The 15,840-nt window shown below is 38.7% G+C and overlaps 1 protein-coding gene and 1 pseudogene across 3 annotated transcripts in view; one reads left to right on the forward strand and one right to left on the reverse strand.

The window, feature by feature from the left end:
• Slc30a5 (solute carrier family 30 member 5) overlaps positions 1-15,840 on the forward strand; it is a 41,060-nt gene that overhangs the window by 22,902 nt on the left and 2,318 nt on the right. For 2 of the 3 annotated variants that reach the window (XM_003462680.5, XM_013144431.3), the window contains 2 exons: positions 1,291-1,492; positions 3,013-3,239. In XM_003462680.5, the coding sequence (XP_003462728.2) occupies positions 1,291-1,492; positions 3,013-3,239 (429 nt within the window). Of the gene's footprint in view, positions 1-1,290; positions 1,493-3,012; positions 3,240-3,739; positions 11,772-15,840 lie in introns of those variants that run through there. The other variant, XM_063258287.1, reaches the window with a different exon arrangement.
• On the reverse strand, positions 5,049-10,352 carry LOC106025924 (sterol O-acyltransferase 1-like; annotated as a pseudogene).

Below are 15,840 nucleotides of genomic sequence, written 5' to 3' on the forward strand. Positions count from 1 at the left end.
AGAAGATACACTATTTTCTTAGAAAAGAAGTAACTCTTGAGAACCGAATTTCTAGGAAAGAAGTACTTATAAGGTGATAGCTTTCTGTAAGCAGTATTTGATTTCATTTACTCATTAACTCATAAACTTATAAAGCTAACTGAAATTTTAAATTCTGCCAGATCGATAGTGTCACAAGTAGTAAATAAGGGGGAAAAAACGTAAATAAGCCCCATGCATGTCTAGTAAATCTTTTCTTTACTCTGCGAAAAAATGATTAAAATTGTTTGTGTTCTTCATTTTTATATTTTCTTTTTATAAAACATCAATTTATCTAAAGAAGAAAACTAGATAAATGTAAATTAGTAGTATGTGAGCTGCTATTCAAAATAATTTTGTGAAAGAAGATAATCAAAGGTAAACTGTTTATCCTTTGGAGTACTATTGTGGCACTATGAAGTTCAGATAATTTTATTTACTTTGTTAAAAATTCAAGAGATTGCTACTGCATGTTGCATTTTCATTATCCCTTTTTTACTTCAGAAAACTTATCTATAATGGCACAGTTATAGCAAAGGCCAGGCAAGGTGGTGCATAGTATGACCTCAGCTACTCAGAAGGCCAAGGCAAGAGGATGGGAAATGCAAGGGCAGCCTGGGAAGTTAGCTGGACCCTGTCTCAAAAGACACAAGAAGAATTAATAAGTAGAAGCCACAGGAGACTATATTTAGAACCTACTAGTTAATATGTTACAATCATTATCCATAGGTACTGTTGAAATTTACCTAGTTAAAAAACCGAGAGTAGAAATGCAGTGTGTATATGCCGTGCTGAGCAGTGCTTTCAGACTGTGAATAAAGTGGGGCATGGTCGCTCATGCCTGTAGTCCCAGCACTCGGGAGGCTGAGGCAGCAGGATCATTGTGAGTTCAAGACCAGCCTGGGCTACAAAGTGAGCTCAAGGCCAGCCTGAAATGCATAGCGAGACCCTGTCTCAAAAAGACAAAAAAAAAAACCAGACTCTGAATAAACAAAAACTTTGCACCATTTATTTATACATAAGCCAGGTACATTTATAAACCAAATACATATCATTTTTAATCACTTAAAATAAATCCAAATTTGTCACTTTTGATTGGTATTTGAAAGTTAAAGTGATTCTTCTAAAATTCACACTTTTAACATATGGAACTTAGGGTTTACTGTTAATGTTTTCAAAAGTATAAACAAAAACATACAGTTGTATAATTTTAAGTAACAAGTTCATTTTTTAAATTACAAATTTAAAGATTTCCTTTTCTCCTTTTGCTAGCCAGTCTCAGTTGGAGGACTGATCGTAAACCTTATTGGTATCTGTGCCTTTAGCCATGCCCATAGCCACAGCCATGGAACTTCTCAAGGAGGCTGTCACTCGTCTGATCACAGCCACTCACACCACACGCACGGACACAGTGACCATGGGCACAGTCACAGCCATGGTCCCTCAGGTGGAGGCATGAATGCCAACATGAGGGGTGAGTCCTTGAAAAGCACTGCCTTGCCTTTCTCCTTGTTCTCAACTGATATTGTTTGCTTGTATTAAATATTGACCATCTTAGGGCTGGGGATTTAGCTCAGCAGCATAAGCACCTGCCTGGCAAGCACAAGGTCATGAGTTCAATCCCCGGGTATTTAAAAAAAAATAAAATAAAATAAAATAAATAACCAAAAAAATATTGACCATCTTGTACAGCTGCATTTGTAAAAAGCAGTATGTGGCAGTCAGGTGGGGTGACACATGCCTATAATCCTAAAACTAATGAAGCTGAGGCAGAAGGATAGCAAATTTGAATCCAGCCTATGCCACACAGCAAGTTCAAAACCAGCCTGGACTACATAGTTAGACTCTTTCTCAAAAAAATACCAAAACAGTATGTGGCCCAAAAATACATCTGAAGTCATGTTCTGTAGAAAATATAAAAGCTTTTATATAAGTAAAATAGAATATTACTCACCCTTAAAAAAAGAAAATCCTGCAATATTCAACAGCGTGGATTAACCTTGAGATTATGGTAAGTGAAATAAGTTTGTCACAGAAAGATAGTTATTACATGCTTCCACTAACATGACATTCATAGAATCAGAGTGCAGAGTGGTAGTGACTCATGAGGAAGAAATGAAGGTTACTAGTCAGTGTCAACAGGCTGAAGTTTCAGTTAAGCAAGGTCAGTTTTGGAGATTACTGTATAACATTGTCTGCAAGCACCATGGATGTGTGGTATCGTCCAGAGGATACAGCTCAGGTTAAGTGTTCTCACCACAGTAAAGAAAATATGAAAATGAAGGGGCTGTGGATGGTGCTCAGAGAGCTGCTTGTCTAGCAAATGTGAGTGCCTATGTTAGATCACCAAAAAAAGACAGGAGGAAAGGAATGGAGGGGAGAGCAGGGGAATGAGGGAAAGAAAACAGGAAAGGAAGAATGCATATGTTGGTAAATTCCATTTCTAAATAAATTAATGTAACTTTAGAGTCATTGTGTTTTGTGATACTGAGAAATAATCCAGACGCTCAAATTTACCTAGCAGATAAGCACCTCTAACACTGAGCTACAGCCTCTGTCCCAGTGGAATCATTTTTATAGTGACAACTGAATAAATACTGATTGCAGGGGAAGACTTTGCTATTATGAACACACACTAAAAAGGGAAGGAGATGTTGTATGATAAATATGAGGGTTTATTAATCTCTTTTTTTCCTGTTTAACATAAAGAACTTGGATAAGTCAAAAACTGATTCAAGCATGAGTTTTTTTGATGCCTTCCCAGACAAACCAGAGTCTTAAACTCACCAATCCATGTCCTTAGTTTGTCCCATCTTTACCTTTTTACTGTGCTCAGAATGCTTTGAAACTGTGACCTGTCTTAGGCGTTTTGAATTACCAGACACTAGCAAAGTGCATGGTGCCTAGTTGCTACCCAGCCATATTAGTAGAATAGATGAAAGAATTCAATGAGATGCCCTTAATTTGTAATGTTCTTATATATTTTATCTGTAGGTGTATTTCTGCATGTTTTGGCAGACACACTTGGCAGTATTGGTGTGATCGTGTCTACAGTTCTGATAGAGCAGTTCGGGTGGTTCGTTGCCGATCCCCTCTGTTCTCTTTTTATTGCTGTGTTAATATTTCTCAGTGTTGTCCCACTGATTAAAGATGCCTGTCAAGTCCTGCTTCTAAGGCTGCCGCCAGAACATGAAAAGGAATTACACACTGCTTTAGAAAAGGTACTGTATACAATTTTTTCACTAATATTTTTCATTTAAAAATGGCCTTCCAAATTAAGTTGACCTCACAAATATGTGAATAGAGAAAATACATATAAAACGTGAATGAAGAAAATACATTTTTACTTAAAGGGCATGAAAGAAGGACTGGTTAAATATAGAGCAATACTTCGTGGATGGGAACACTGTCATGAAAATGTTGATTTTCTTTTTTTCTAAATCTTGATTCAGTTGCCCCTCATTAGGAGTTTGTTTGTTGTTGTTTTGGAGGGTTGATAATTCAGTATTATTTGGAGTTTATTTGGAAGAATCGGGATTTGAAAATAAAAAGGTACCCATAAATTTATAAAATTAACTAGTAGAATCATTTTTATAATTTTAAAGTTACAAAATTAACATACAGAGCTAACATTTTGTCCTTCCACCAGAATAAACACATAAATCAATTTTTTAAAAAATAATAGTTTGTAAGACCTGCTGACATGTGCCTGTAATTCCAGCTCCTGGGGAAGCTGAGGCAGGAGAATCACAAATTCAGTGCTAGATTGGAAAACGGTGAGTGTATGTTTAAGACAGGGTCTATGTAGTCCAGGCTGACCTTCAACTCACATATCCCAGACTGGCCTCGAACTTAAGGGGATCCTCCTGCCTCAGCCTGCTGAGCACTGGGATTGTGCCAGTATGCCCAGCTTTACTGTGAAACTTTCTCTCAAAATAAAATTTTAAAAAGGACTGGGGATGTAACTCAGTGGTAGAGCACCCATGGATTCAATTCCCGGCACCATGAAAAAAGGAAATAGTTTGTTCAGAAACAGACCTAGGAATTAATGGAATTAAATATATGGCAAAGATGGCACTTCAGATTAGCCATAAATACTTTGCTAGGCTAGGCATGGTGGTCCATGCCACCCAGCACTGGGCAGACTAAGGCAGAAAGGAAGAATGCCATGAGCCCAAGGCCAGCCTAAACTACACAGAAAGAGCCTGTCTCAGAAAACTAAATCAAAACAAAACAAAAATTTTGCCTAATCAGCCAACTGACCACATTGCCATTTGCTGGGAAAGCAAAGCTATATTGACTGTCTTAGGACTGAAGCAGGTACAGCCCTTTCTTTCCTGTTGGTCCCAGTTTTTTCTGGTGCAGGCTGTCTGGAGTTTTCAGAAAAAAAATCATTAACTACAGGAAACTGAACAAAACTGGAGTAGTGCTAATCCCCGCTTCGGTAGTGTCCTACACAGGGTTTTAAGCGCAGGCAAGAGCCCGTGGTGGGCATGCCTTGGTGCACTGCCCCCACAGCTGCCTAGTAGTGCTCAGCCTCCTATACACTGAAATAAGGGTGGAGACTATATTGGGCCCTGCACTTGAGCCCCCCACTGCATCGTCCAAAACCTGCTAGACATCTGGAACTTCAGCTCCCAGCCCAGACCTCCTGGGTCAGGACCTGCATTTTCATAGGATCCTCAACCACTATTCTCAGCTGCTGGTATGCAGTATGCTCAAGATTTCTTTCCCGTGTCCCACTTTGCAGAGAAGCTGAGGCCTGGGGGTACAGAGGAGGCAATTGCTATTTTAAGGCTTTGTGACCTTTAAAACCCTTGTAAATATTACAATGTGGTAATCACTGTAGGCTTTGCACTATTGTGGACATGACTTCTGTAGCACATGTTGTCGATACATTATGTCCCCTACTTAGGAAGAGAATCTTCCTAAATCCAACTGCACCTTTGACACAAATATACAATGTTTAAAAAAAAAAAAAAAATGCAGAAATACTATCGAACTCTTTTTATCGGTTGTTGTAGTCACAGTTTGCAAGGAAAATGGTTTAATACAGGATCCATAATTGATAGAAATATTTTATAATAGTTACCCAAAGAGTCAAACACAAAAAAGTACAGGAAATCTGTCCGCACGCTAAAGATGCAAAGAATCCAGCTAAAGGCCTGGATCCCATGGCCATGTCCTACATGAGTCCAGTTGAAGACCTAGAGCCCATGACAATGCCTCATGCAAGTCTGTTTAATGGATCTGTGGTAGGAAGGCCCAAAGGTCAGGAGTGGAAGCTAGAAAGTCGGTGCCAGCCAATGAAGAATCTGTGCCAAGCAGGCTGAGGGATCTGCACAGGAGTCAGGAAGACACTCAAAGTAAGGACAACAGCCATCAGAAACAAGGTTCTAAGCTCCTCAGATGATAACAGCTGAGTTAATATCAGGAAGTTAGTGCTACAAGCTTCTCCAGGAAAGTAAACATCTTCTCCTCCAGAGCCAGGAAGCAGTAAAGAGCAGAGCTTCCTTAAAGTGAACCGCATCCATTCTGAGGGACAAGGTCCTAAGCTCCTCTGACAATGAAGACAGCCAGTTCAGATCAGAAGTTCAACGAGCTCCTCTAGAAAAAGCAACAGCGTCACCTCTTCCTCTTCAGTTATCCTTTTTATGTTGACAACAATCCGCAGTTGGGCTCTCCACATCCAGCACCATGCTGATTCAGTTCAGCTGGGTGTTAAAAGTTGACCACCAGTTGTCAGTCCACTACACTGGCAGACATGTGAAATACTTCCAAGATTTGTTTGCATCCATGTATGTTCATATCCCAAGTTGGTTCATTATCTGTAAAGGCTCATAATGTCAGATTATCACCGTCAAGAGAACTGGGGTTAATCTGCTCATCCGTACCTCATTCTTGTTACACCTGATGGCCATATTGTAAGACGGGTTTGTCCCACAGGGACTCACTTGGAACCTGTGAGCCTCTCTGCTCCATCAGCCTCCTACCGCAAATTCCCTCCCTCCTTCTTGTTTGCTCAGTGCAGTCCACTTTCCTCCCATGCCTCATTCCCAGGAACTCTCCTACCAGGCTCTTTTATCTCTTCTTGTCTTCAGAAGTGGTCTTACTAAGGAAAGAACAATATAGTCAAACTTCAGCTTGGATTAGCATTTCCTTTAAACAGACAGTAATGTGCCACTCGAAAAACTGAATGTGTAATTATCATGTGAAAGACACTTACCATGTGAAAGACTCTTCGGTTTATTAGACACATTACAAGTAATTATTGTAAGGCAGTAAGCATTGACTAAAAAATAGAAAAAGTATGCTTTTTTGTTTGTTTGGGTTTTTAGACAAGGTTTCGCTATGCAATTCAGGCTGATGTTGATCTCTCTTGTAGCCTAGGCTGGCCTCAAACTCAAGGTGATCCTCCTGCCTCAGGTTTCCTGAGTGCTGGGATTATAGGCGTGTACCACCATGCCTGGCAAAAAAACTGCATCTCTATGCTGTATATTTCTTTTTTTTTAATTTATGTATTTATTTGCAGCTTTAATCAAAAGGGTGCAGTGCTGTATCCCAATAACCCCAGAATTTAGAGGCTGAGGCAAGAAGCTTACAGATTTGAGCACAGCATGGCAATTTAGTAAAACCCTATCTCAAATTAAAAATAAGTAGCCAAGTGTGGTGGTACATACCCATAACACCAGTACTTAGAAGGCTGAGGTAGGAGGATCACTATGAGTTCAAGGACAGTCTGAACTACACAGTGAGAATTTGTCTTTAGAAAAAAAAAATAAACATTTAAAAAATGAAATAAAAGGAGCAGGAATGTAGCTCAATGTTAGAATGCTTCTGGGTTCAATCCCCAGTAATGCATTAAAAAAAAATTTTTTTTAAAGTTTGCATCAGTCCAACAAATGCAGTATTCACAATCACTGTAGAACAACAAAGTCCTCTCATAAGAATGCACATTTATAGTAATAACAGAAATATACCCCTTAAAATTCCATTCTTTCACTTCAAAAGATTGACTCTCGCTTCACTAGATTCATAACCAACTCTTAGAACTATTTATTTTTTTATTATTTTTCAAAAGTAGTTAAATTCAAATGACTGACTCATTCTGATTTTCAGAAAAAAAAATGCCAGAATCCTGTTGGTGGTTACAGCTTTACTCCATTTATGGTACTGTGCAGAATATTACTTAGTGGAGGCACAACAGAATATCCATTTAAAAATAACCCCTCTTGGGGCGCATGTTTGTTGTTGATTTGTTTAAAACTTCCTCAGCTCATCTGGATCAAAGTTACGGTGAATAAAAAGGATGATTCCGCCAGATGCTTGTGATCCACATTACATGTGATTATTACAAAACTAGATTATCTACTTGGGAGATTGTAATTGTCTTTTTAAAAAATTCTGCAAAACTTCCCAAATCCAAAAAAGTCAAGTAGCTGCTCCAATTAGCCATAACTTTGAATAATTCATAAATCTCACTTCTTTGGGTAGAAAGTTGATTTATATGGTCCCTTCTAGTGCAGTCTTTACAAACATAAGCATACCTCATACAGGCAGACAAAATAACCCCTACCTTCCACCCTGTTTTCAGAGTGGGCATCTTATAACCTGGATACACCACAAATAGAAAAGTCCCTTAAAAATAATCCTATACTAATTTCCTTAAAACAATTACATACTAATTTGTTTCATCTAAAAATACCATACCATTAAAACCGTAACAACTGAACAAATACTTCAGAAGCCAGCTTCTGGATCCTTAATGACTACTTGAATATTAATGAAAGTGATTAATTCTTATGTTACAGACTCACTAGTCTGCAAAATAATTGGTCAGTATTTATTAGACAATAAAATAACTGTACCAAAGCATACTTCTAACTTCAAATAAGTTAAAAAAATCTTCTATGTAAATTACACAATAAACTACTTTGAACACATAATTAACTCAGCAAATCTTTTAAAAATTTACTTTAGAAGTTTTAAGAGCAAATTTTTTTATCATGTGCACTTCGTTTTCCCTTCCTACTGACCCCCTCCTCAATATATTTATTATTATAGATACAAACTCAAGAATTCAAGGGGAGAGATAGTTAATTGCTTCACAAAAATTGTGGCCTAAATTGCACAGAGAAGGAAAAAACGCTGAATAGATTTGAACTTTAAAAGCAATACAAAATAAGGTACATAATAAGATTATCTTTGGAAAATAGATTACTTTCCCTTTCTACTAGAAATAGCAAATACTGTTACATGTTATTTACCTGTCTTCTCCAATTGCATGTTTAATTAGCATAACTTTCAACGATGTGCATAGAAAAAAATTCTAAGGCAGATAGATGCACTTACTGGTTTTACTCTTCCTAAGTGTTTTTCGATAATTCAGTGGCCAAAAAAAAGTGAGATGTTTAGATTCTGATTGGAGAGGGTCATGAAACAGACAATAACCAGGGTTTAAGGTGAGATGACACAGCAAAAAATCTGTCATTACCTCAGCTACAAGTCTCCTTTCTCCCAAAAAAGATAAAGTTAAGAAGAAGAAAAAAAAGAATACAAGAATCCAGTGGGCTTAGCCCAGCTTCAGGTGGACTAGGAATGTAGTGAGTCACGATGTGCTGTGAAGGCTGCAGTGGTCTGAACTTTGGTAACAGCTGGAAACAGCCTTGAATCAGGGAGAACATTCATATCTTTGGTGACAAAGAAAAAAATAAAAGCCCGATCTTCTAAAATACATATCGACAAGTACAGAAACATGGCCGGACATAATCCAGAAATGTGGGGTTTTTCGAGGACAGTGTTGACATGCATACCATTCTTGAGAACAAAAGCAAACAAGTACTCCCTGGCCCAAGGAAAGGGAAGCTCACATCATAATGTTCCAAATTGGCCTTTTCTGAGTATCATTGACAATAAAGTTGAAAACCATTCCAAAGAACATGAAGAGGACTGGATAGAAATAACTCAAGCAAACAGCCAGGGCATATTCATGAACTATAGCAGATAAAGTGAAGACAGCTAACATGGCAGCAGGTTTGAACCTCTTTGAAAAAAACCAAAGCAGGTCCCTGTAAACATAGTAGTATAGCCAGTCATGGACTACCACATTCCAAGTTCTATAATAGTTAGAGTATGATGTCGAATTCCACCAATCCTTGTAAAACATCCTGTCACCAAATCATAACATCTTTGCAAAGGCATTGAGCCAGCAGTGCAAAAAGGCAAAAAAAAGAAAGGAACATCATCAGCAAACCTGACAAGATGGAATTAAATACACACAGGACCAGGACACCAGTGTTGAAGGGTTCCTGTTTGATATTCCTAAACAACAGTGCGCAAAGCCTTTCAAAGATGTAGTACACATAAAACAAGCAACTGAAAACCTGTGCAAACTGCATAGCAACATAATGCCATCTTATAGTAGGAGTTCTTGGATAGCTGTCCCTGTAGATAAGTGTAGGAGCAAACAAGAAGTGTAAGTGCTGGTTGACTGTGGGTATGGGGACTGTGCTTGACTTCTCCGTAGCTGCATTTAGTACTCTTGGCACCTTCTGTCTGACAAAATAGTGGGCCTTCATTATCAAACAAATCTGTTCGAGTATAACAATGAACCGGGAAGCTGGTGGCAGTGCATATACTGATACAATATATGTTGGTCCCACACCTAGAATCCCAAGCTGGAAGAATGTGAAAAACAAGCCACAGACCATAGAAGAAATAATTGGATGAGAACTCTTCCTGTAGCCATTGGCTCAACACTGAAATAAGTAGGGAATCAACAATGTAGTCAAGAACATGGCCCACCATGTTCAAATAACAATACTAAATTTGCCAAATGCGTAAGACAGGAGATTGAATTCAAGCACCAGCCTTCCTTCATCAATATAATCTACTACAAGTGTGATGAGGATGGCAATAAACATGTGATATATTGTCCTGATGTGGTCCACTTCAAACAGCTCATCCAAGATAGAGCGTCTTGAAATAAAAATCTTTCTTTGTTCTGGAGGTGCTCTCATATCTTTAGTTCTATGATCATTTTTCATTTCTTCAAGAATGGAAAAAGTTGTAAGAGCAGAACCACCATTGTCTAATGAGACAGATTTTTCAGTGAGAGTAGTCACAATATCATCAAAGTGACTACTGACTTCCTTTAAAAAATGTGGCTTCAATTGCTCTGCCTCTACTGCCAGCTGTCTCTTCTTTGCTATCAACTGTTTTATGTCAATTCGACCATTTCTAAGTGCTTCTAGGGACTCCTATGGAGAGTTTCATTGGTCTTCATCCTTCTCAAGATTTTCACTGTCCTTTGACAGTTGCTTTCTTGGAGACATCTCTTTACTCACTATTGAGCTAGCCAGCACAAGATTCTAAGTTCGATTTCCAGAACTCCCTGAGGCCCAAGCCCACGGGGCTGTGGGAGCCTCCATCGAGAGATGTCGGAAACCTGTCACTGCGGGACCAGCACACAGGTCGGTCCCGGGAAGATGTCCCATTGCCCTGGGCCCGCAATGCCGACAGCGCCCACCACAGCTATGCTGTGTATTTCTAACAGGTTAAGTATATAGTTGACAAAAAATTATGGAACTATTAAAATAGAATATTTTTGTAGTTACAGAAATAGTGAAAGTCTTTTTGTTTGTTTTGGTTGGCGTTGTTTACTTATTTTGTTATTATTTAAAGAGAAAAAAATGGAGAAAAAAGGGTAAAAATAATACAGAATTACATAAAAATAAATCACTAGTTGATAAGTTACATATTGTCATTTTAGAAATAGTTGTTCAGGTTACAAAATTAAAGCATACAAGTGACATTCAAATAGTAACACCGTCAACAGTTCTGCTCAGTGACCCAACAAAAACTTAGTTATATGGTTATCAGTCCTATACACTTTTTATCTTAAAGAGGGTAAAATTAAACATATCAAAACAGAACAAAACAGTTCATAAAGAAACAATTTAAAGAAATACAGATTTCAGAGCAAGTCCACTGGAGATCTTCACTGTCTATCTTATTGTCTCTAGTTTTCTTCCAAATAGTTGTCCTCATCTTTACAACATTGAATGCATACTGCGTATTATAGAACTAATCAAATCATTACAGGATGATGAAAGCTTTTTAGGTCCTCAAGATCAGACATTGGGGAAGTCAATGACCACCATAATGTCTCATTCTCTTTGTAGTAGCTATCCTTACCTGTACATATGCTGAAATTGAACTTAAGAGACTAGACTAATATCACTCTGAGCAGTGAATAATAGTATTGCTAGGGGGTGCTGGGGATTTAGCTCAGCGGCATAAGCACCTGCCTTGTAAGCAGGCAGTCGTGAGTTCGATCCCTGGTACCGATAAAAAGGAAAAAGACAAAAATAAAAAAATAGTATTGCTAGGATTTTATATCATAATGTTACAGAATTAGCATTGGGTTTCTTAGTGTCTCTTCTTCAGAGTATCTGTTCATTACATCTTGCATTATATAATCTGTTTCCATAAATAGTTTAAAAAATTCTTCCCATGTGTGAATTTTGACACGTATATCTATCCTCCCTGTATTATAGGGAAAAACAGATCATAAAAAGAAAACAAAACAAATTCCTAGAAAAACATGCAATGAAAAAGACACATAAGACACAATATTAGGTGATCTACCGTAGTTACTATCCTTTCTTGTTATTTTCAATACACTTGTCCATATCATCAGGCTTGGTATAGTTAAGCATAGTATTACATAGCTATTTTTATAAAAACACAACTTTGAAAACATTGTAAGACTTGAGAGCAGTTAATCAAAACCGGTATGGATATCTTTTATATCTTGTTATCTTCAGAGTAGTTGCCTCTAAGACTTGATACTATCAAGCATACCAAGTTTGAATAAAATCAGCCAAGGCAAAACCGCAGTCTAACAAACCAGATTCAAATAAGATCAGTCATAGTAAGACAATGTATAAGTAATACAAGATTTCCGTTAAGTTAATAGGAAATTAACTTAAGGGATTACCATGGTATAACCTGCTATTTTTGGGTTAGATGTCTATGCTCTCAAATCTGATCTGGGTAGACAGACTGGACAAAATAAAACTAAACAGAGCGATAAGACTACTGTGACTTTTAAATCCTGTACACTATCAATAATGACCTCTGCCTTCCCTTTTTAGGCTATTTTTCACCTTTCCCCTTCTCCGGATGCTTTGTATGTTTTGGGTCTCACTAGCCTCTTTAGTTTTGAGATTAGGGGGCCAGCCCGTTGTCTATCTGAGTGTTGCTGAACCTTTCTACCTCTGAGCTTGATCTTGAGCTATACTCCTTTACTCACTAAAGTCATAGCATTTTCCTTCCACGTGTGTAGTTCTGCACTGCCCAAAAGTGTCATAGCTTTCCAATCTGTCTGCGGCTGCTGGAAGAGTTGTCCCTATTTCTCTCTAGTTTCTTATCACATATAGCTTTGCTTTCTCGTGACTTTCAGTTTATTTACCCTCCTTTGGGTTGAGTGTATTTCCCATTCAGAGCATCTCGATGGAGCCTGCCTCCTAATCTACTCTGCCTGTTTTTTTTTTTATTTTAGTGTATCAAGGCTATCTATATTACTACCGTCTCTGCCTCATGTCTGCTACTCCACTTTACTGCTATAATTTGTCTACCTTACTGCCTCATTCCACTGTCTGCCCCATTCATTGAGGTCTCTCTGCCACTGTTGCTGGACTCCTGGTATCCCTTCTCTCTCTCTCTCTCTCTCTGGAATGTCCTTTAGCATGTATAGGCAATACCCTAGGAGACCCTCAAGCTGGGTAATGGTTATATCCAGAGTTGATGCTGCTAAGTTGTCTATAGTGAGTTAATTTATTGCTAGAATTTAAACCCATTAACAGGAAGACGCAGTGCAGTGAGCAGTGGATTCAAGGGGAAGAGCTATATTGGCTCTCAGCGACTGCTGGAAATTGGGACCTGGGGCTTTGCAAAGCAGCCAGAGCCACCTGGCCACACCAGAAGAAATGGCAAGAAGCTCCTGGGCTCCGAAGCCGGACATCACGCAGTTTTCTGACTGATCCGCGCTGTGCTGGGAACGCAGTGAAGACACGCGGTGCAGTATGCAGTGGACCCAAGAGGAAGATCTGCATTGATTTCTGGTGAGTGCTAGGGATTGGGTCCCACGGCTTGCTGTCACTGGCTGGAGGACATCTTGGAATTGGGCAGAGCCCAGTGCTGCCTGGCATCAGTGACACAGAGAGGACTGGTGGAGGACATCTTGGAGTTGGGCAGAGCGCGGTGCTGCAGTGATGTCAGATAGTCATCCCTGGCACAGAGAGGTCTGGTGGAAGACCGCTTGGAGTTGGTCAGAGCCCAGCGCCACGGTGACATTAGTCAGCCACCTCTGGTACAGAGAGAACTGGCACAATCTGCTGGAGCTGAGCTACGCCTCTGGTTGCATCCCAGTAAGCAGTACAAAATTGTCACGACTCTGTACAGGTACAGGTACTCCACAAGGTACAGCCTAACTTGCAGATTGACTGGCTCAGAAGCTCAAGGCTAGTCTGTACTGTCCCTGCATTCCTGCGTGTACCTCAGATAACAGCAAATTGCGAGGGCAGCAAAAACTCCAATCAGCATGCTTCGGAAAGACCCTAAGCAATACTGAGAGTGCCAGAGACCCCCTAGAACACACCAGTCTGAAAGAAACCAGAAACATGACAAGAGATACAAATAAAATTTCCAGCTGCCGAACCTGGGAAAATAAGCCCAGGACAAGTAAATACAGAAAAGAACCAGTACAGTAACCATCCAATACTAGACATAGCATCAGCGGACATAAAGAAATACCTTCATGACCTGATAGATGAATTTAAAACTACTTCTGATCCAAGTGAAGCAAGATATAAAAAGATTAATTAAAGAAACGGTAAGCCCCTCCCAAGAGAACACAGATGGACGAACAGAGGAAATCAGAAAAGAAAGCGAAACCTCTGATGAAGAATTTAAACATAACCTAGAATACCTGAAACAGATCCAAAGAGATTACTAGGAAACTAAAAACTCTATTGAAAACTGGCAAAATGCCTTGACAGAAACTAAAGTTAGCCTTTTGAAACTTGAAGAAAGATTTATGATACATGATCATGAAACAAAAGACCTCTTTTTTTTTTTTTTTTTTTTTGTCTTTTTCATTGTTATCGGTACCAGGGATCAAACTCACGACCACCTGCTTGCAAGGCAGGTGCTTATGCTACTGAGCTAAATCTCCAGCCCCTAGAAAAGACCTCTTAAAAATAATGAGGAGCTAGAAAGAACTCAAAGGCTACAAGACGACAAAAGGATACATAACTTAAGAATAAAACATGTGAGTGAGGAAGCAGGAGTAACCAAAAATGAACTACAAAGAATATTCACAGATATATTAAAGGAAAAACTTCTCAAGCATAGGAAAAAGAAATGATATCCAGATAAATGAAGCGTACAGAACTCCAGCCACCTACAACCAAAACAGATCTATATCCAGACATATAATATTCAAGATTCCAGAAGTCCACCAAAAGAAAGAATACTAAAAGCAGCCAGGGAAAAGAAGCAGATTACCTACAAGGGAAAAATTATCCAAATAACAACAGACTTATCAACACAAACTAAAATCAAGAAGAGCCTGGGGGCAAATAGTCCAAGCCCTGAAAGAAAATAATTTGCAACCAAGACTGATGTACCCAGAAGAACTCTCTCAAAATTAATGGAGAAACAAGATATTTCCAAGACAAGGAGGAACTGTGGGATTTCATGGCCCCCAACCCAACTCTGCAAAGAATGCTGTTTGTTTTTTGAGACAAGGTCTCCCTGTGTATTTCAGGCTGGCCTCGAAACTCATTTTGTACTCCAGGCTGGCTTCAAACTCAAGGTGATCTTTCTGCCTTAGCCTCCCAGGTGCTAAGATTAGAGGTGTGTACCATGCCTACATAGGGGGTCTCAAAACAGTAAAAAAAGAAACAAATACAGAATAGGATATTTTAACCACATGCCTTGCCATTTCAAAGTAATTGGAATTTACTGCTGAAAAATTGCCATCATGATTATGGGATGAAGTGTTGTCCATAAACTGCATTTCTAGAATTGAACATAAAGTTAATTAAGACACACAGAAGCAAATAAAAAGAAACAACAATGAATGTAATCTTTATATACTGAAAACATGTACTAATAAAATTTTTTAAACTAATTTTAAAAACAAGGAAATGTTGGCCTTTGAATTTTGTGTGTGTGTGTGTGCTGGAAGTCAAACCCACATCCCTGTGCATTCTAAATACGTGCTTTATCATTTGACCTACACCCCAGTCCCAGTCTTGGCATTATGACTGTTTAAATTATAGCACCTAATTTGTTTTCATAAATAAGAAGTTTTCTCACCTTTTATCTCAAACTTGCAACCTTTCTGCCTTAGCCTCCCGAGTGCTAGGATTACTAAGGTGTACCATCATACCTAGATTTTTTTTTTAGTTTTGAGACAGGATCTTACTACATTGCTCAAACTTTAGTTTCTCCTGCTTCAGGCTTCCAGGAAGCTGGGATTACAGGTATGTGCCACTGTACCTGGCATCTAACAGTTTTAACAGTAGTATAGTATTATATTACATGGGTAGCAATAATTTAACTGATCGCCTATTATGGGACATAAAGGATATCTTTTGAATGTATTCTCTTATATGTTATTGCATGTAAAGGTGATGTTTACAGTAGACAAATCATGCATTATAGCAGTGAGGGACACCTTTACTTGAAGCTAGCTATCTTTCTCCTATTTCTTACCACTTGTGGCATTTTGTTTTTTACCGTAATGCTTCC

This window comes from Cavia porcellus, unplaced genomic scaffold, assembly GCF_034190915.1.
Source record: "Cavia porcellus strain 051 isolate PalLab524CR breed Dunkin Hartley unplaced genomic scaffold, mCavPor4.1 scaffold_11, whole genome shotgun sequence".
Taxonomy (NCBI): Eukaryota; Metazoa; Chordata; class Mammalia; order Rodentia; family Caviidae; genus Cavia; species Cavia porcellus.